Source organism: Pan paniscus, chromosome 3, assembly GCF_029289425.2.
Source record: "Pan paniscus chromosome 3, NHGRI_mPanPan1-v2.0_pri, whole genome shotgun sequence".
NCBI classification, from domain to species: Eukaryota; Metazoa; Chordata; class Mammalia; order Primates; family Hominidae; genus Pan; species Pan paniscus.
The window spans coordinates 163117711-163135085 of record NC_073252.2 but is presented as its reverse complement, the minus strand read 5'-3'; the positions used below and the strand labels follow the sequence as shown (position 1 = coordinate 163135085).

General features: G+C 38.4%; 1 protein-coding gene across 1 annotated transcript in view; it reads right to left on the bottom strand.

The window, feature by feature from the left end:
* Positions 1–6429, bottom strand: part of CPE (carboxypeptidase E) — a 120283-nt gene extending 113854 nt beyond the window's left edge. The window contains exon 1 of the mRNA XM_024928715.4: positions 5722–6429. Coding sequence (XP_024784483.2) covers positions 5722–6028 — 307 coding nt within the window. The 5' untranslated portion in view covers positions 6029–6429. The remainder of the gene's footprint in view (positions 1–5721) is intronic.
* Between the last annotated feature and the right edge of the window lie 10946 nt (positions 6430–17375).

The following is a 17375-nucleotide window of genomic DNA, read 5'->3' as shown; positions in this document are numbered from 1 at the left end:
ATTTGGCACGATTGGTGGAGGCAGATCTCACGTGACGACGCAGCCAAGAGTGCCTACTCTAAATGACTGTAAAGGCCATGGAGCACAGTTTCCAGACCAACTGAAAGTAAAAAAAGAATATTCACAAATTAACATTTCTTCTTAATAACCAGATGTAAGCAACTTCATTAAATGTGTTTCTATATACTACACTACTTTGGCCTCACAGCGATCCTGTGAGTTCTGTGTTCTTAACGTATTCCCTTGTCATACACGAGGAAAAGAGGTGAACAAAAGTAAAAAGCATGAAGCTATTTAACAATAAAAGAAGAATTGTGATGCATTTGTCTAACTTTAATCATTTTCATCAAAATTATGTGTCCTTTTCAGCTCCGTAAGAGAGAGAAAAAAGCAAACAAACAAAATTATTTCTCCTCTGCCTCATTGCCTCAGAATCATGCTCTGATTCTAAGCATAACTTAAAAGCCTACTCTACATAAACCACTACACTAGCTGTTTATGGAGGGAAAAAATGGAAAACATATGTTCCCTACCCCTGAAGAGCTCCCTGTATGAGGCCCTCTGCTGGAGAATTGCCAACTGAATCATTTTTTTCTTTGTTCTACATCCAGTCTCATGTGACAAATGAATCTTTTATACTATGATAAAGAATGATAATGGGCTAATGGAAGTGTAACACTACTTCCAAGATAAGCTCCCTTTTTTATTGTTGTTGTTATTTTGTTTCTGAGATAGGGTCTCGCTCTGTCACCCAGGCTGGAGTGCAGTGGTACAATCATGGCTCACTGTAGCCTCAAATTCCTGGGCTCAAGCCCCTCCTAAGCCCCCCAAGTAGCTGGGACTACAGGCAAATGCTACCATGCCCAGCTAATTTTATTTTTTTGTAGAAACAGGATCTCATGATGTTGCCTAGGCAGATCTCAAACTCCTAGCCTTAAGCACTCCTCCTGCCTCAACCAGGTGTGAGCCACCAGCCAGCGGGAGAGGAGGAAATCCCATGGTAAAAGGCTGGGAAATCTTATATAGTACGAATCTAACTTGGAGATTTGAAACATACATTAGCCTATTAAGAGCTCTGTTAGGTCTTTCAATATACAAACCTGTTTATCTTTGTTTACATAATGCCTATCAAATCATGCTGAATATATGTTCTATGGAATATATTTTGAGAAAAGCTGGGTTAATGTGTCACCTGTTACAAGAGCTATTTTGTATTTCTTAATAATATTTAGAAATAGGATTTCGCCCCTATGGTATGCCGGTAAGGGAGTTACTAGCAAATGAGTCGTCTGCCACCTCTGAAATCAGTTGTCACAGAAAGCTGCCTGTTTTGTCTGAGCAAAGGCTATCATGTAGGGGCAAGCCCAACTTGCCTTCTCTTCCATTAACCAATTACAAGTCAATCAAGAACATCACTTCTGGCAAAAGCTGTGTTGACTCATTCAGGTCTAAAAATAACTCTTGACCATGTGTGGTAGGTCTAGATTCTTCTCTAGGATCTAACATCTATCTTCACGAATTTTAAGGTGTTACTTAGTTGTAACCATTTGCCACTACTACATACTAATCTGCTATAAAAAGAGGCCATACAAATAATAAAAATCCCCACTTGTTTTTTTCAAGTTGTGTGGAAACTTTGCCAGCATTAAATGTTCCATCACAATATTTGGCAAATTCATACTGGCATTTATACACTTTATATTTTAACAGATTCAGAGAGGAATACGTCCAAAATAATCATTCCAGCCTTTGAGAAAGAAAAATCCTGCTCTAAAGAATGTTTTTGAGATAGCATTTTAGCTATAAATCAGATTTACTTCCCAAAAGCTATCTTGAACTACATGTAAAAGAAATAGTGTTTTAAGCAAATTAATCTTAACTCATATTTAACTCCGGGTCGAGTGGTCTGGGAACACAGAATCCATTACTTAGACATAAGTTAATAAAGGTTTATTTTATGAGTACTGTATTTCGATGATGGCTATACATGCCTAGGAAGGCATATATTTGGGTTTGAATACGTGAGTCCTTAAGCATGGAAATAAGAAAAAAGTATAAAATCTAAGTAAATGGAAAGAAAAACGGGAAAAATGATCATGCCTAGCAGGTATGATATCTAATGGGGACATATCTGAGCACTTAGAATCAGCCCCTAGCCTAGTCTAAGCCCATTTTTCATCCCAGTTCCAAATGGGCCACAAACACTAACTCCCAGTGTAGAGGAAACCCATCTGGGGTCCAGTCTTAACAATGTGTGAGAAGATGAGACCAATGACAGGACCATTTGTGGTTCTGCTTATTGAAATTGGCTGCTACTCGCAACCCTCTTTCAACAGATTTTTGCAGACCTCAGAAGTGATACAAAATGATGACTGAGACCCAACATTCAGCTGGTCAACAATCAAGCTGATTCCTAAGATGTCATCACAGAATAGGTTTGGCTATTCCTTGATGACCAATTCAAAATGGAATTTGCTTTGCCTTTTGATGAATTCAAAAGTTGAACATCTTGCAAAGAAAGTCATTTTCAGGAGATAACCTCAACTACACCCCATGTCCTATACCAAGCATGTATAAAGATCACTTCTTTCTGCTCAGGAAGAGAGCTAATTGTATCAACAAACATCTCTGTCCAAAAACTGCTAGTCTAACGAAGTAAACCTCTAGCTTGCTTATTCTACCACAAGAAAGGGCTTTTTGTGGGTATGTTGTTGTATTTTCTTGGAGTTCTTCTGTTACGACAACTAAATCTTTAGAAATCCACTGTTTTTTTAATGTTCAGGAAAAGAATCTAGATTAAGAAAACTAATCAACAAATCTGACACCTCTCTTGCTGGAAAATAAAACACAAGTGAGCAATTTCACCTCAAAATTTCAGTCAAGTAAACACATTTCTTAAGTTCAATATTATTTCCTAAAGCTGAATCAGAAATGTTATTTCAAACCAAAAAATAAGGTACTTAAAAGGTGAAAATAGTAAAGACAGTTGGCCCTTTTTCAAAAGCAGGGGTCCTAGTGAAGACAGATATCTATACTAGCTATTCTGGAATTTGTAAATGTCAACAAACTGTACATTTCCTGTCTTTCGTCATCAATTCTTCAATAATCCAGTCTCCCTGACCTGCTGACCCTACTGTCTTTTTCTCCAGTCCTCCCAAAGCCGATCTTGCAGCCTCACATCACTTTATGCTGTTCTTCAATCTCCCAATTCTCTATTCCCCTCAGGGCAAGCGACTATCTTCTGTGTTATCTTCTATGGGTTGTGCAGAGGCACAACTCACAGACGCCTGGTCCACCTTAAGTATACAGGTGCTCAAAAAAAAAAAAAAAAAACACTGAATGAGCCCACTTGTACCTCAGAATAAGTATAAGTATTCCTTTTTACTTCTTAAAATAGTTTAACCTAAAAGAAACTGAAAGGCCATTTAAGAATGGTGAACATTTTCCTTTATCCAAACTTCCTTAAAGTTAATTCACACAAGCACCATCAAACTTGTATACTGATCAGATCTCTATATTTACTAGTTTCCTGAAGATTTCTAACCTCCTTGACGCTCATAAAAGGTGATGGAGGGGGATATCACCTTGTAGTTTTGTTAGTGTTGGTTTATAATAGTTTATTTCTACTTTTAAAAATATAAGGGACACAGACATTTTGTATTCTATTAGTAATACCACAGACTTAGAGTCTCCTTCATTTAAAAAGGAATTGTAAAGTACATATTGTACAACACTTCTAAGTTTGTCTCTGTAAGAGGAATTCAATCAACATATTTTGAATGTATGAAAAATAAAACATTTTATTTTAATACACTGTTATGCAGCTATTGATGGATTCATTTTTTCCATACTGCATATTCAGTATTTTTCCATAATGTAGATTATTTCATAATGTATATTCAAGCCTGCTGTGTGCCAAACATGAGCTGGGTGCTGGAGTCAGGGTCCCCACTTCATACAGCTTGCAATCTAAAAGAAGGATTTGCAAACCTTGATGAACTATATATTTCAGATACTTAAGCAAAGAAATCATTGTTTTCATTTTCTAAAGCATATCACATTCTAACTGTAATATCACTTTAAAATTTTATTTCCAAATTTGAAACAACAAAAAGTTAAACATTAGCTTTCATATAATCTCTTGAAGTAACAACGCAAAAAACTCTGGGATCAATCTACAAAATAGAGTAACAAAGGGTTCTCATTAAGTAAGCAGCAGGAGAGTCACAAATACTTACATTAGCTTTAACTGTGCCTAGGATATCTTGGCTTTGGTTATTGGATTTAGCTGAAAATCAGTTATCACATTTTAAATTTTTCCCTGTCTTCAGATAACAGTATGAAACTAAGTTTCAAAATGTCCAATCCTACATGCTGAATCCTGGTAGATAAGAGTAGTTAATATTAAACGTTTTCTAGGATCTGATCTTAGAATTTTGACAGCAAACTTACACGAACCTTTTTTTCTTATATTATTTGAAGGTAAGAAATATTTCCTGAAGATTTATTCTTGATCAACCCACCTACTATATATTTGAAGATCAAAATGTCTATTGATCACCTATTTTAATCCCTTCTCAGTTTGGTTCTTATGTATCATTATAAAACTATACTGGCCCTGCATTGAGAATTTTTAGCCTACTTTTCTTGCTTGCTTTATCATTAAACAAAAATTAAGCATCCATCCCATGCTGATATTATTAGCACAGATTACTTTAGCTGCACCTTGATTATCAGAAGACCAGGCCCAAATTATTTCCTAAGCAGAAACATAACGAAAAAAGTCCCAAGAACATTTTTAAATACCTCTTTATTTATACTAAATGCATCACAATTAACATAAACCAAAACGTGCTTTAACATACTCCTAGGAAAGACGAACACAGATGGTTATTTGGGAACATCAGTTGGAATAAAGACCCCATCACAAACTATTCATCTCAAATGGTTATAGCAGAGAAAATGGAATACTCCTTTTTCCTTGGAAAGGCCTTGTGCAGTTTCAAAATCTGGTTTCAAAAGTCAGAAACCACTTTTCACCCTGGTAGGAGGACGGGCACCAACGTATCTGTATACACCACCACCCCAGATTGGCAATATCCCTAAGATTCCCCAAGCATCCACAGCAGCGAGTGTACCTAATACGTATGCACACACAGGTAGAGATGGGTACACAGAGCCAATAAACTGGTCCTCTGGAAATTAGAGAAAACATGATAAATGACTCTTTCTCCCTCGTTCTCCTTTCCTCTCAATCACTGCCTTCTGCACCTTATCTTTCTACTCTTGTCAGCAAGGGAGACCAACCCCCCTTGCTGGGGACTAGCAATCATTCCTTTGGGTTTTTCACACAGCAAAGTGAGAGCGACCGCTGGGGTTGCGTGCGTCAGGATTTGTTTTTTCTGTATTGCTATCCCCCCCATCCCCCGCCACCCCAGCCTCCCAAGCCTATACTTACTAGAGGGTGGCCTAAGGTCTGGGGAGATGGGATTGGTGCTGGGGGGATGGGACGGGAAAGCAGAAATTGGGCCACTGGCGCTCTAAGTCGGGTTCTTCCCCATTTCCATCCCTCCCTCCACTTCCCACCTTCCACCTTAGATACCTTTTACCAAGAGGCACCCCTGGGCCCATCCCTCCCTCCTTCCCCCACCGCCACCAGTCCCACCCTCTGCCGCCCCCCTCCGGGATGCCCCCAGGGCTGTCAGGGGGCAGCGCCCTTACCAGGCTCATGGACGCCAGGGTTGTCGGACAGCTCGATGACCAGGAGCTCCCGGCCCTCGAAGCTGCGCCCCACCGTGTAAATCCTGCTGATGGCGGTGCACTGCAGCCACACGGACACGAGCGCCTCGCGCAGCTCGGGGTAGCGGTGGTACTCGAAGGAGATGCCGTCCTCTTGCTGCAGCCGCCGGCGCCGCCTCATGCCCGCCGCGGGCGCCCCAGGCTCCTGGGCTTCGGCGCCCAGGAGCCACCCGCAGGCAGCCAGTGCCCCGCACAGAGCCAGCAGCGCGCTGCCCCCTCGCCCGGCCATCGCTGCGCTCCGCCGCCGCCGGCCGTGCCTTCCTACGCGGGCGGCCTCTTTTGTCTGCCCGGCCCTGGGCTTAGCCCGCCGGCGCTGCTGGGGGCGGCAAGTTCCGCACCAGCCTCCACTCGCCTCACCTTCCCCGGCTGAATGAGTGTCAGCCCGCGCACTGGGGCCACCCAGAGGAGACGGGCAAAGCCGCGGCTCCACGGGCTGCACTACTGGCCGCGGAGCCCAGGGGAGCTGCAGGAGAAACCACTGCGAGGAGGGGGCCGGCGGAGAGACGGGCCGGCGTGGATCTGGGAGGGCTGCTGGCGTTATTTGCTGGCTCGGAACCACGTCAACAGCCAAATGGCGTCCGGGACGACGCAGGTGAAATGACAGCTAAGGTCCGGGGTTCGGGAACGTTACTGTCATTGAGACACCCATGACCCACCCACGTCACTGCGTATGGAAAAAATATTCTTGTATTGTTAGTGGAGCCTTTTAAAGGGACATCTATTCCAAGCCTACCAGTTTCCATCTTGATACACCAAGAATTAGAGAATATTCCAGAAAAAAAGGAAGTACTGGCAGCCACTTGCCATCTCCTGATGCGTCTTTCATAATTGTATCAAGAGTCAAAACACAAACCCAAGGGTTGGGTTTTCATTTATTGGAAGGTCTTGCTGGAAATCAGAACATTAAGTGCTTTGATTTAGAGGTTTAAGAGAATAGAAATGCTTTCTTCCAATTTGTAGATACTGTCCTTAATTGTATTTATGCACATTCCTAGATTCTTCCAGAAAACAAACAGACAAAATAGATAAGGCAATGTCATATGGCTGTGCCTGCACCAGCCCTCCTCTTTAATACTATGGAGAAAATAAGTACTACTCTGCTGATGCTTTAGACAAAGGATTTAGTTTGGCATTAAGATTAAATCCTGTTAAGAAAACTCTGATGATGACATGACACCTCCGTTCCTTTTGCAAAGCTATTGTAAAAATAAAAAATCACTTACAGCTTTAAATATCCACCCCTTAGTCGGGATTTACATTCCTGGAGCAATGTCTGGAGCAGATGTTACTCTAAAGAGGCTGCTGTTTGGATTCAGGGACAGCACAAATCTAAATTAACAAATAATCCATTGGGTATTGCAACCGAGCAGGAAAAGTGGACACCATGCGGGTAATTTTCCATGTTAAGCTTCTTTGTTTTTCTAAACTTGTTCATTCTTCACCTGTTTAACAGTGCATTGCACATAATAAAAACTTTTACGTGGAAAAGGAGTTAGATATTTAAGTCATCTTATTGGATCAATAAATAAAAGCACAGACATGGTTGGTAAGGTGCTGCTGGAGGGGCTGGCTTTAAACACCCCTATGTACATATACTACAGCAGCATGGATCTTCTTTTTTTTTTTTTTTTGCGTTTTCGGGGAGAAACTGTCACTGTAAACACATGGCACTCAAGTTGAATTGATGTGGATCCAGCCATTTTTTTTTTGTCAATGCAGGCAGAGCTCAAAATTGTATATTTTCCACTATGACCAGTCTGTGCTTGATTACATGGTCCAGAAGTTTGAAATCAAACTTATAATTATATTTCTAAAACCATGCCCAAAACAGCAACCTTGGAAGCCTAGAAAAAAAAATTGAGTAGCTAAAACCAAATAACTTCAGAAGTAGGAGGTTAAGATTTTCATGTTAGCAATTTAGAGTAACCACACTAATTTGTGGCTAGGTGGGGCATACTGACTAGTAACTACACACATAAACAACATATTTTTCATTGAAGTCCTGTGTTGTTCCTTAGCTGTCTCTTTGAACAAAGGATATGCGTTCTATTTTCTCCAAAATAAAAAATTTTGGAATGAAAACTTGGTCTTTGAATTTCTGGGCTATTTTTAGGTGTAGGTCAGCTGTACCAACTTTACTGGCATATGTATTACTTGTTTGTGGCTTCATAGGCAATTATACAAAAGATTATATATCCACCCTGATTGCTGGATTTAAAAAATTTTATTTTGGAGAAAAAAAAATTGTAATGTGTAAAATCATGCCTACTATGTGGTCTCACTTATTGGGCAGGGGGTTCTCTTTTACAGCTTAGTTGTTTGTTTCCCTAATCTGTAAAATAAAAGGTTTGGATTTTTCACTCTCTAACGTTTGCTTGCAACAGAATCATGTAGAGAGTTTATAGAATGTGCAGATTCTTAAGCCCCTATGAATTCATCAGGTCTGGGGTGGGTTTCAGGTATTAACAAGCTTCTAGGTTTTAAAAAGAAGACCAGTCATTTCCGATGTTGATGTTTGATTGACAAAGACATTTTGAGAAATAATGTACTGTAAGTTTCCCACCGTCTCTTTCAGACCTAAAATGCTATGATTCTGGAAATTTTCTTTTTGAAGTGAATTCCTGCTCATTTGATAAATGGTGGCACTCCTCACATATTATTGGTCGTACTACATACACCAAGGCATCAGTTCAAATGAACTAAAATTTGGTCTTTGAATTTCTGAGCTATTTTAGGTATAGGTCAGCTGTACCAACTTTACTGGCGTATGGATTACTTGTTTGTGGCTTCATGGGCAATTATGTAAAAGATTATATACCCATCCTGATTGCTGGATTAAAGAAAAATCTTGTATGCCAAGTCTTTAATGTGTGTACACATAGTTAAATTTAGTATGCAATCTCCATTTCAAATCATGTGCACACATGCACACACAAGAAACAAAAAGAGAAAGAAAGAGCTGCTTTTTCTTCATGTCATTATAGGCATCCATAAGAGCATATTTAAACTCCCTAGGTCTCCCTCCACTTCTTGCTTCACCTCTATTATCTTTAAATTAAGAAACTATCTTTTTCTGTATCAATAATATTTTATTTCCTTCTTTCAAAGCCCTTCCTAAAATTCATCTACTTCATAAAAATTTTGTGAACACATAGCTCTATATTCATCCTGTTGTGTGCTGGTAAATGTCAGCTGTCTGGGGGGAAAAGTCTGATTTAGAATGTTTGCTAATTTCCATGGTTTAAATATTCCCACCATGGCTGATTTCAAACTACCAATGTTGTATCACTGAATACAGTGTTAGGAAGAGATATGCAGTAGCATGACATCATATAGTGTTGTGATGGGACAATTCTTTATACTCCTCCTTTGCAAGTGATGAAACTTAATTTCTTCCATCTGAGTGTAGGCAGGACTTAGTGGTTTTCTCATGAACATAACACAGCAAAAGTAATGAGATGATCTTCCAAAATTAGGTTATTAAAAAGACTGCAGCTCCCATCTTAATTGCTCTCTCATGCTTGTGTGTGCGCTCTCTCCTCCCCCTCTCCCTCTCTCTCTCCCTCCTTTCCTCCCCCTAGTCCCCCATCACTCCATCGCTTGTCTTGGGGAAGTTGTCTGCCATATTGTGGAGAGGCTTATATAGCAAGGAATTGAGGCATCTGGCAAACAGCCTGAGAGAAACTGACATCCTCGGTCTAGCATTCAGTTAAGAACTGAGGTCTGTCAACAACCATGTGGGTGGGCAGGGGCAGATCTCAGCCCCACCTGAGCCTCAAGAGGGCTCTATCTCTGACATCTGAGGTTTACCACAGCCACATTAGAGACTCTGAGCCAGAACCACCACTAATACATACATCTCCCCCATACAGTTACAATAGACATAAATAACCTCAAGAACATCAAGGATAGGGTGATGTCAGCAAGATAGCAGAATAGGAAGTTCCAGCCCTCATTTCCCAACAGAAACACAGATTTAACAGTGATATAAGTAACAAATTAGCTTCATAAGAAGTTCAGGATTAAGTTAAGAAATCTCAGTACCCCAGACAAACAAAAAATCACAATCAGCCACACTGAAACAGATAAGAAAAGCTATTTCACTTTACCTGCGAGTACAACTCAGCACCAGAGAGACTACAATCCTTTCCTGGTGTAGGGAGGGCAGGGGATAGAGAGTAGGGTGAGCATCCAACATTTCTGGCCTTTCAGTACACCCCTCAAGGGGCTGGCTTCTGTTGTGCCTCTTACAGAGTGCTTAAAGACATGGCATAGTCCAGATGCCTGGGAAAGCTAGGAGAATGGGCACCTTCCCATGGCTGGCAAGGCTCTGAGAGATCTGTAGAAGGCATAGAACTAAGGCCTCTCCTTCAGGAAAGAAGGAGGAGTGGATCATGATTCTAATGTCCTGAGCCTTTCAGTGAGCTCCCTGAAGAGCTAGTTTCTATCTCATCTCATATGGAGCACAGATGAGACTGACATGGGAACCAGAGGGAGCAAGAGATTGCTAGTGCTGAAAAGAAAAGAAAGGAAAAGAAAAAAGAAAAGAAAAGAAAAAGACTGAACACCTGGATCAGGACCTAGGAACAAGACCCAGAAACTATCTGGGCTGTCTTTCCCTATCAAAGCCAGTTCATTAAGAGTGGAGAACATGTCATTAAGACATGGATGTCACATGTAAAGACATCAATGCAAAGCTACAAGTAACATGAAGAATCAGGAAAATAAAACGCAATCAAAAGAACAAAATAAATATACAACAACTGGCCCTAAAAAAATGGAGATCTATGAATTGTCTGACAAAGAATTCAAAATGATCATCTTAAAGTAGCTCAACAAGTTACAAGAGAACCCAGATAGACAACTAAACAAAATGAGGGAAATAACACATTAAATAAATGAGAATATTATGAAGAAATAGAAAAGATAAAGAAGAACCAAATGGAAATTCTGAGGTGAAAGAATGCAATAACTGAAATAAGAAATTCATCATAAGGGTTTAACAGCAGATTTGATCAAACAGAAGAATTAGTCAACTCCAAGACAGGTCATTTGAGATTATCCAGTCAGAGAAGCAAAAAGAAAAGAAAATCAAAAAGAGTGAAGAGAGTCTAAGGGAATTATCAGACACCACCAAGTGAACAAATATATTGATTATGGGTGTCCAGAAGGAGAAGAGAGAGAGAAAGAAACATGGAAACCATAAAGAAAATACATACAATAGATAAAGAAAAAGAAATAAATACATACATACAAAAGAAAAAATAAGGGAATCAAAGCATATCACTACAAAAAAATCAGCAAAACACAAAGGAAGACAGCAACAGAGGAAAAGAGAGACAAAAGAACTACAAAACAGAAAATGACAAAATATCAATAGTAAATCCTTACCTATCGATAATGTAAATGTAAACGGATTAAATGCTCCAATAAAAGTACGTAGAATAGCTGAATGGATTAAAAAAAATAACTATATGTTGTGAGCAGGAGGCATTCTTTAGAATCAAAGATACACATAGGCTAAAAGTAAAGAGATGAAAAAAGATATTCCATGCAAATGATAACCAAAAGAGATCAAGGATAACTATAATCATATCAAATAAAATAGAATTTAAGTCAGAAACTGGCATAGGAGGTCCCCATTATTTAATGATGAAAGGGATAAATCATCAAGAAGACGTAACAATTAAAAAATGTGGCCCATATACACCATGGAATACTATGTGGCCATAAAAAATGATGAGTTCTTGTCCTTTGCAGGGACATGGATGAAGCTGGAAACCATCATTCTCAGCAAACTATTGCAAGGACAAAAAAAACAAATACCGCATGTTCTCACTCATAGGTGGGAATTGAACAATGAGAACACATGGACACAGGAAAGGGAACATCACACACTGGGGCCTGTTGTGGGGTGGGGAGAGGGTGGAGGGATAGCATTTGGAGATATACCTAATGTTAAATGATGAGTTACTGGGTGCAGCACACCAACATGGCAGATGTATACATATGTAAGTAACCTGCACGTTGTGCACATGTACCCTAAAACTTAAAGTATAATTAAAAAAAAAATACATATGCTCCCAACATCAGAGCACCAAAATATATAAAGCAAACATTGACAGGCTTGAAGGTAAAGTAGAGAGCAACACAATAAAATAGGGGACTTCATACCCTACTTTCGATAATTGATAGAACATTCAGACAGAAAATCAAAAAGGAAACAGCAGACTTGAACAACAGTACAGACCAAATGGACCTAAAAGACATATACATAACATTCCACTCAATAGCAGCAAAATACATTCTTCTCAAGTGCACGCAGAACAGTGTCAAATTCACATGTGATCACATGTTAGGCTATAAAATAAGTCTCAATAAATTTAAGATTGAAATCATACCAAATATCTTTTCTGGCCACAATGAAATGAAACTAGAAATCAAAAACAAAAGGAAAACTGGAAAATTCACAAATATGTGGAAATTAAACATCACACTTTTAAATAACCATTGGGTCGAAGAAAAAAATCAAAGGATAAATTAGAAGATATTTCAAGGGGAGGGCACGGTGGCTCATGCCTATAATCCCAGCACTTGGCAAGGCCAAGGTGGGTGGACCACCTGAGGTAAGGAGTTCAAGACCAGCCTGACCAACATGGTAAAAACCCGTCTCTACTAAAAATACAAAATTAGCCAGGCGTGGTGGTGCATGCCTGTAATCCCAATTATTTGGGAGTCTGAGGCAGGAGAATCACTTGAACCTGGGAGGCGGAGGTTGCAGTGAACCAAGATCACGCCATTGCACTCCAGCCTAGGCAACAAGAGCAAAACTCTGTCTCAAAAAAAAAAAAAATTTCAACACAAGTGAATACACAATATACAAAAATTTATGGGATGCAGCAGAAGCAGTACTAAGAGAGAAGTTGATAGTAATGAACATGTATGGTAAAAAAAGAAAAAAAGGGCTCAGATAACCTAACATTACATTTCAATAAACTAGAGAAAGAATAACAAACTAAGTTCAAAGCTAGCATAAGGAAAGAAGTAATAAAGATTACAGCAAATATAAATAAAATAGAATATAGAAAAAATCAACAAAACTGAGTTTCTATGAAAAACAAAATCAGCAAATCTTTACCTAAAATAACTAAGAAAAATGAGGAGAAAATACTCAAATAAATAAAATCATAAATGGAAGCAGAGATATTAAAACAAATGCCACAGAAATAGAGAATCATGAGACTATTATGAACAACAATATGTCAACAAATTGGATAACCTAGAAGAAATGGATAAATTCTTAAAAATATACAACCTACCAAGACTTAATCAAGAAGAGACAAAATGTCTAAACAGACAAATAAAAATAAAGTTCAATAATGTAAAATCTCTCTACACTGAAACAGACAAAATGAGGATCAATAATTTAAAACCTTTCAACAACGAAAAGTAAAGAGCTGCACCAGTGAATTCTACCAAACATTTAAAGAATTAACATCAATCTTTCTTAAACTATTCAAAATAATTAACAGAAGAGATATTTCAAAATTTATTCTATAAGGCCAGCAATACCTTGATACCAAAGCCAGACAAAAAACACTGCAAGAAAAGAAAACTACAGGTCAATATTCTTGATGAATGTATAGGAAAAATTCTCAATAAAGACAATAAAAAGCTTTGACAAAATTCAACACCATAATTAAAAAAAAACTTCTAACAAACTAGATATAGAAAGAATTTACCTCAACATTAGTAAAGGCCATATATGAAAAGTCCACAGCTAACATAATATTCAATGGTGAAAAACTGAAAGGTTTTCTTCAAAAATCAGGAAGAAAGCAAGGATACCTACTCTCACCACTTGTATTCAACATAGTTCTGGAAGTCTTAGCCACAGCAATTAGGTAAGTGAGAGAAATAAAAGCCATCTAAATTGGAAAGGAAGAAATAAAATTGTCTCTGTGTGCAGATGACATTATATGTAGAAAATTCTAAAGACTCACAAGAAAAGTGTTAGAACTATAAACAAACATAGTAAAGTTGCAGAATACAAAAATCAACATACAAAAAAATCAGTTGCATTTCTATATACTAACAATGGACTACCCAAAAAGGAAATTAAGAAAACAGTCCCATTTGGGGAATAAAAATAAGAATAAAATCCTTAGGAATAAAGTCAACCAAGAAGACGAAAAACTTCACAGTGAAACTAAAGAAAAACAAACAAATGCAGAGATATCCTGTTTTAATAGATTGCAAGATAATATATTTTAAATGTCTACACTACCAAAAACAATGTACAAATTCAACGTAATCTCTATCAAAATCTCAATGGCATTTTTGTAGAAATAGAAAAAATTTCTAAAGTTCATATGGAACTACAAAATACCTCAAATAACCAAAGTAATCTTGAGCAAGAAGAACAAAGCTGGAATATTCATACTTCCTAATTTTAAAATATATTATAAAGCTGTAATAATTAATGCAGTATAGTACTGTCATTAAAACACACACATACATCAATAGATAGAGATCCCAGAAATAAACCCAGGTATATACAGTCAACTAATCAACAAGAATGCCAAGAATACACTGTGGAGAAGAGATAGTCTCTTCAACAAATAATGCTGGGAAAACTAGATATCTGCATGCAAAAGAATGAAATTGGACCCTTGTCTTACACTATACACAAAAGTCAACACAGAGTGAATTGTGTTGTGAACTATAACATTCCTAGAAAGAAACATAGGGGAAAATCTTCATGCTATTGGTCCAGGCAATGATTTCTCGGATATGACAACAAAAGCACCAGCAAAAAAGCAAAATTAGAGAAGTGGGACCACATCAAACTAAAAAGCTTCTGCAGAGCAAAAGATATAATCAACAGAGTGAAATGGCAACCTACAGAATGGAAGAAAATATTTGCAAATCATATGTCTGATAGAATATTCATATCTAAAATATATAAGGAACCCATACAAATCAATAGTGAAAAAACAAATAATCTGATTTAAAATGGGTAAAGGAATTGAATGGACATTCCTTCCAAGATGACATGCAAATAGCCATTGGGTGTATTAAAAAATGCTTAACATCATTAATCATCAGAGAAATGCAAATCAAAACCATAATGAGTATGAGTTATCATCTCACACCTGTTATGATGGCTACTGTAAAAGAAGATTACAATGTTGACCAAGATGTGGAGAATTGGAATCCTTGTACACTGTTGTGGGAATGTGAGATGATGCAGCTGCTAAGGAAAACAGTACGGTAGTTCCTCAAAAAACATAAACATGGAATTAACATATGATACGGTAATCTCACTTCTGGGTATATATCCAAAAGAATTGAAAGCAGAATCTTAAAGAGATGCATGCAGTCTTCTATTCATTGCAGCATTATTCACAATAACCAAGATATGGAAACAACCTCATATATCCATGGACAGATGAATGGATAAAGCAAATGTGGTACATGCATATAATAGCATATTATTCAGCCTTTAAAAAAGAAAATTTTGCAGTACCTGACATGAATGATCCTAGAGGATCATAGAAAAACATACACTGCATGATTACACTTCTATGAGATATCTAAAATAGACAAACTCATAGGAACAGAGAGCAGGATGTTTGCCAGTGGCTGGGACAAGGAGGAAACCTGGAGTTACTATTCAATGGCATAAAGTTTCAATTACGCAAGATGAGTAAGCTCTAGAGATCTGCTGTCCAACATTGCCCAACATTGTGCTTATGGTTAACAAAACTGTACTATGCACTTAAAATTGTAAAAGAGTAGGTACCAGCCGGGTGCAGTGACTCACGTTTATAATCCCAACACTTTGGGAGGCCAAGGTGGGTGGATCATTTGAGGTCAGGAGATCAAGGCCAGCCTGACCAACGTGGTGAAACCCCATCTCTACTAAAAAATACAAAAAAAATTAGCCGGGCGTGGTGGTGGGCGCCTGTAGTACCAGCTACTCAGGAGGCTGAGGCAGGAGAATCGCTTGAACCCAGGAGGCAGAGGTTGCAGTGAGCTGAGATCGTGCCACTGCACTCCAGCCTGGACGACAGAGCGAGACTCTATCTCAAAAAAAAAGAAAAGAAAAAAAGAAAAACAGTAGATCTCATGTTAAGTGCTTATACATTAGTTAATTGATTTAAATGATTTTAATGATAATACTAGGTTGTCACTAGCCTCTTTGACTGTAAAGCTGCTTGTCCTGTAGCACAAATCAAAGCAGGGCATTAACTTGCATCAGTAGTTACTGTTTTCTCCATGGCTCTATCACCCTAAAAAAAAAAAATTTAAAGAAAGATAAAAGAGAGTTTCACTTAAAATTTTTCTTGATAAAATATTACAAGTTATTAATTTTATTGAGTCTCTACCCTTGGAGGAAAAAAGAATATAGAAGATAAATACGGCAACATAGAAGTGATAAGTACGTGTGTTTATTACATTTGTTTTTAACATAATCAATTCAATTGCAAGTTTATATCATTTATATTATTTTTTAAATAATGGCTCTATTCAACAAATGATGCACAAAATTCCTTTAATTTTAACATTTGGCTCTTGCAAGTGGTATGAGCTGGCTTCAGCAGACCACTGCATATCCATCTCTAGTCTTCATTACTCACTCATCGGCACTCCCTCCCTCTCTGGCTGGCCCTCCTCTGTAAAGGTAGTATTGTGTCATCACTCAGTTTTCATGAACTGTCTGCATTAGGATCACCTGGAGAGCATGATCATATTCCAGATCAATTCGATCCATTTTGCAGGGAATGGGGACTTGGAAATCTGCATTGGAGTAAGTGGTTGGGTTGCCCCAAACATACACACTTCCGGTGGTGATTCTCACACACACAAGATTGCAGGAACAATGGTTCAAGAAAAGTTTGATGGAACAGCATTTTTTATTTTTGTTTTTATTTTTGGCCAGAGTTTTTTAATATCAGGCCTACTTGTTTTGGAAGATTACTCAATGACTTCGTCTGAACAGGAGGCTACACTGTGAGCACTCTATTGAATGTTTATTCATTAAATAATGCCTGTCAATGGGTAGGCACAGCACCTAACACAGGAGAAGTGCTCACTAAATGGAAACCTGCTGTGCCCCTTCACCCCTTGCTGGGGCAGACTCTCCAATTACACAGCCTCTTACCAGCCACTGCAGTGTCCTGTCCAGGCCTTGCTGTTCCAGAATTTTTTCTTCTACTTTCTGAACTCCAAACACAAATGCCTGCCCCTCCCTGTTAAGCGCCAAAGAAATTCTCTTAGCCAGCCTACACTGAAGCAGCTCCTCACCCACATTCTGAAGCATATTGGTGGTTGTCTAGGTCCCCTGACCATTTCTGGCCAGTGCTCCAGCGGAGATCATGATTCTGTCACCGCTGGATTCTGTGCATAAGGAGAGTCAGGCAGGTATGTCACCAAATATTTATGCCATTTTTACTCGAGCTTGTATAATTAATTAAAAATTAGGTAAATTGGTAAATATGAGAGTAGAAGAAGGTTGAATGCTTTGGAAACACTTCAAGTTTGAAAATGGAATCAGCTATGGATGAGAAAAC